Raw genomic sequence first — 3,748 nt, forward strand, 5'->3', positions numbered from 1 at the left:
CCCCCCCGGGCCTGACTGACCCACCCAGCCCCAATCAGACCCCTCATCCCGCTCCTCCCACCCGTGACCGACGGACAGACCCCCCTCCCAGCCGTGCCAGACTGACCGCTGTGTCCCTTTGCTCCTTCTTTCCCCCCCCCCCTCTTCCCTGCAGAGAGATCCACGGAGATTGGGCGGCTGATCAGCTCCTACCTGGGGAAGGAGAAGAACCTGGAGGACCACACCATCCACCTGCTCTTCTCTGCCAACCGCTGGGAACACGTGTAAATTCACCCTCCTTCCGTCGTAGGGCCAGCACGTCAGGTGTTGAGTCCTCCCTGGGGGTTGAGGAGGTACAGGAGCATGATCCTGTTGCTGGAAGCAACGTGACAAGGAGAGCAGCTCTGGGGAGGAAGGACCTGGGGGTCCTGGTGGACAACAGGCTGACCATGAGCCAACAGTGTATCCCTGTGGCCAAGAGGGCCAGTGGCATCCTGGGGGACACTCAGAGGGTGTCTAGTAGGTGGAGGGAGGTTCTTCTTCCCTAGTGAGGCCTCACCTGGAACACTGGGTGCAGGTCTGGGCTCCCCAGTTCCAGAAGGAGCTACTGGAGAGAGTCCAGCACAGGGCACTGAGATGCTGAGAGCACTGAAGCATCTGTCTGTGGGGAAAGGCTGGGAGATTCCCTATGTACAAGGAGTAAAGACAAGGGGTAATGGGTGCAAGTGGCTCCTGGGAAGATCCCTGTTGGACTCCAGAAGAACATTTTTCCCTCTGAGAACAGTTGGACTTTGGAACAATCTCCCCATGGAAGTGGTGGGTTCCCCAACACTGGACACTTTCAGCTTGACAAGGTGCTGGGCCATCTCACCTAAACTGTGTTCCTACCTGGAAAAGCTGAACCAGATGATCCTAGAGGTCCCTTCCAACCTGGCATTCTGGGATTCCATGATTCCTTGCATGTAACTCTAATTTTTTATCTCCCACATGGTTTTTTTTCAGCCCGTTGATGAAAGAGAAGCTGCACCAAGGGGTCACACTGGTGGTTGACAGATATGCCTTTTCTGGAGTGGCCTTCACAAGTGCCAAGGAGGTGAGTGAACCCCAGAGCAGCCCCTTGTCCCTCCCTGGCTCTGGGGAGACATCTCCAGTGAGAGGTCAAGTCCAGAATCCATGACCCAGGCTTCTCCTCTGGGGAGATGTGGGTTGAAATGGAGGGGCAGAAGTTCCAGCTCAGGTGTTGACATGATCTGTTTGCTCAGATCTGCCCTGGAAAGAGCAGACAAACTAAATTTGGTTACTTGGTGTGAATCTGGACCCAGGAAGATCCACCCTGGATCTGTGGGTTGTTTTGGGGGCACCTTCCTTTGGCACTGAGACTTGCTGGGTGGAGAGAAGAGTTGATCAAATCATTTAGCTCTGACTTCAGGTGCCCCTAACAAAACCTGCCCTCCCCCCCAAAAAAAACCCCACAACCAAACAACCCCCCAAACTCCCAGGGCTGAATTCCCACAGGAGAAGCTGGGATATCACCTTTTCAGTTTGCAGCCTGAAATTAGTGCTTTGGGCTGCTTCCCACGCCTCTTTTCCAGCTAACCTGCTTCTTGCCCTCCTTCACATTCTTCTTTTTCACCTGAAACTTGGTTGTCTTTTTTGTTTTCTTGGTTGGGGGGCCAGAACTTCTGCCTGGAATGGTGCAAACAGCCTGATACTGGTCTCCCAAAGCCAGACCTGATCTTGTTCCTTCAGCTGAGCCCAGAGAAAGCAGCAGAAAGAGGGAACTTTGGAAAGGAACGTTATGAGAACAGCACCTTCCAGGAGAAGGTCCTACAGTCCTTCTATCACCTGATGAAGGATGAGACATTAAACTGGAAGGTGAGGAGATGATCCTGATGGGCCTGTCACAGAGCAGGGTGGGGGTGTCTCATGATGGCTCCCAAATTGTGCCCATCACATTCTAGGGGATGATTCTATGAGATACAGTCTGGGAACTGGTTTTACCAGGGGTTTCAGCAGTGTAACACATTTATTGCCTGTCTTCTGTTCCTGCTTTTGTTTTCTGTCCACTGCTTGAAAAGAGTTTTCACTTACAGCAGTTGTTTAAAGCACTTAAAGGTGCACTTAAAGCAGCGGTTTAAAATTTAAATGCACAACTATCAATCACAGAATAGTTTGGGTTGGAAGGGACCTTCAAGACCACCCAGCTCCAACCCCCTGCATGGGCAGGGACACCTCCCACCAGCCCAGGTTGCTCCAAGCCCCATCCAACCTGCCCTTCAACACTGCCAGGGATGGGGCAGCCACAGCTTCCCTGGGCAACCTGGGCCAGGCTCTCACCACCCTCACAGCAAAGAATTTCCTCATCATCTCCAACCTCAATCTCCCCTCTCCCAGTTTTCATCCCTTCCCCCTTGTCCTCTCCCTCCCTGCCCTTGTCCCAAGTCCCTCCCCAGCTTTCCTGGAGCCCCTTCAGGCACTGGAAGGTGCTCTAAGGTCTCCCTGGAGCCTTCTCTTCTCCAGGCTGAACACCCCAACTCTCCCAGCCTGTCTCCAGAGTAGAGCTGCTCCAGCCCTTTGTGGCCTCCTCTGGACTCTCTCCAGAAGCTCCATGTCCTTGTGTTGGGGACTCCAGAGGGGACAATTCCCTCTCTGGCCCTGCTGGCCACTCTGCTGGTGACACAGCCCAGGACAGAGTTGCCTTCAGAACAGATGAGGAAGAGATTTCCTGACATGATCACAACAATCCATTGTCATTACAAGTACCTGCCCCAAAGTCTGTCAGCAAACAACAAGCAGCTTCTCCTTGATACAGCCCCACATCTACTTCTGAAATGCCTATTCCTGAATAGATTTTTCTTTTCCCCCCAATTCCAAATAATGCACAGGAGGTGGAATTAGATCCTTTCCCTGCTTATGAACAGGAACAATATTGAGGCCTGGGGTTAGCAGACAGACCAGCAAGGTGAGTTCTCCTGTGGTGTTAATTGAGGAACATGTTTCTCTTTTTCTTTTTGGAAACAGACAATAGATGCTTCTAAGAGCATAGAAGACTTGCACAGAGAAATCAAGTCCATTGCAGAGGAAACCATGAAGGAGGTTCAGAACAAACCTTTGGGACAACTCTGGATATAAAACCATCTAGATTTTAGACCTGAGGGAAAACTCACCTCTTGGCTTTTAGTGGGGTGACTCCTCCATCACCTGCTGGCAGCTACAGCTTAGATCCTGTGCTATTCCTTTGGATCCACCACAGTCCTTGTGATTTCTGCTCTTCCTCTCCAGCCTGCACAGTCCCTGCTGTGTTTGAGAAATTAATATGCAGTGAGAGTGTGACAAATCCCTTGGGAAACCTCTCTGCCTCAGGTAGGACCTCTGGTTCTAGCTCCAAGTCTTGTAGATACAGAGTCCAGGGCTGCCCAGCAGCACCAGGCAGGAAACATGGAATTATCATGTTCCTGATTCTTCTGCCTCTCCAGTAAATCCATCCCCTCTGCTGAAACCAGTTTGGAGAAGACTTTTTAATAAATATTCTTTGCAACGTGGGGCATTTGAATTTCTTTTGCCAGTGCCACCATTTTATCTTCTAGAAGGATAAATGGGAGGGTGAAGGTGTTGTGGTTCAGCGAGAGAGAAATTCAAGTCTGTTCCCCAGCTGCTCAGTGGGAGCAAAACACAAACTGAAGTGCCCTGAGCAAGGAAGTGTCTGAACTAGATGGATTTTGAGCTCATAGCAGGGCCAGTTTGAGGAGGGAGTGGCACATAAATTCCT

General features: G+C 51.3%; 1 protein-coding gene across 1 annotated transcript in view; it reads left to right on the top strand.

Moving 5' to 3' along the window:
- DTYMK (deoxythymidylate kinase (thymidylate kinase)) overlaps positions 1-3,111 on the top strand; it is a 3,770-nt gene extending 659 nt beyond the window's left edge. Inside the window, exons 2-5 of the mRNA XM_009996750.1 lie at positions 155-263; positions 982-1,072; positions 1,729-1,854; positions 3,001-3,111. Coding sequence (XP_009995052.1) covers positions 155-263; positions 982-1,072; positions 1,729-1,854; positions 3,001-3,111 — 437 coding nt within the window. The remainder of the gene's footprint in view (positions 1-154; positions 264-981; positions 1,073-1,728; positions 1,855-3,000) is intronic.
- Positions 3,112-3,748: the final 637 nt, after the last annotated feature.

Source organism: Chaetura pelagica, unplaced genomic scaffold (assembly GCF_000747805.2).
Source record: "Chaetura pelagica isolate M959 unplaced genomic scaffold, ChaPel_1.0 scaffold264, whole genome shotgun sequence".
In the NCBI taxonomy this organism is placed as follows: domain Eukaryota; kingdom Metazoa; phylum Chordata; class Aves; order Apodiformes; family Apodidae; genus Chaetura; species Chaetura pelagica.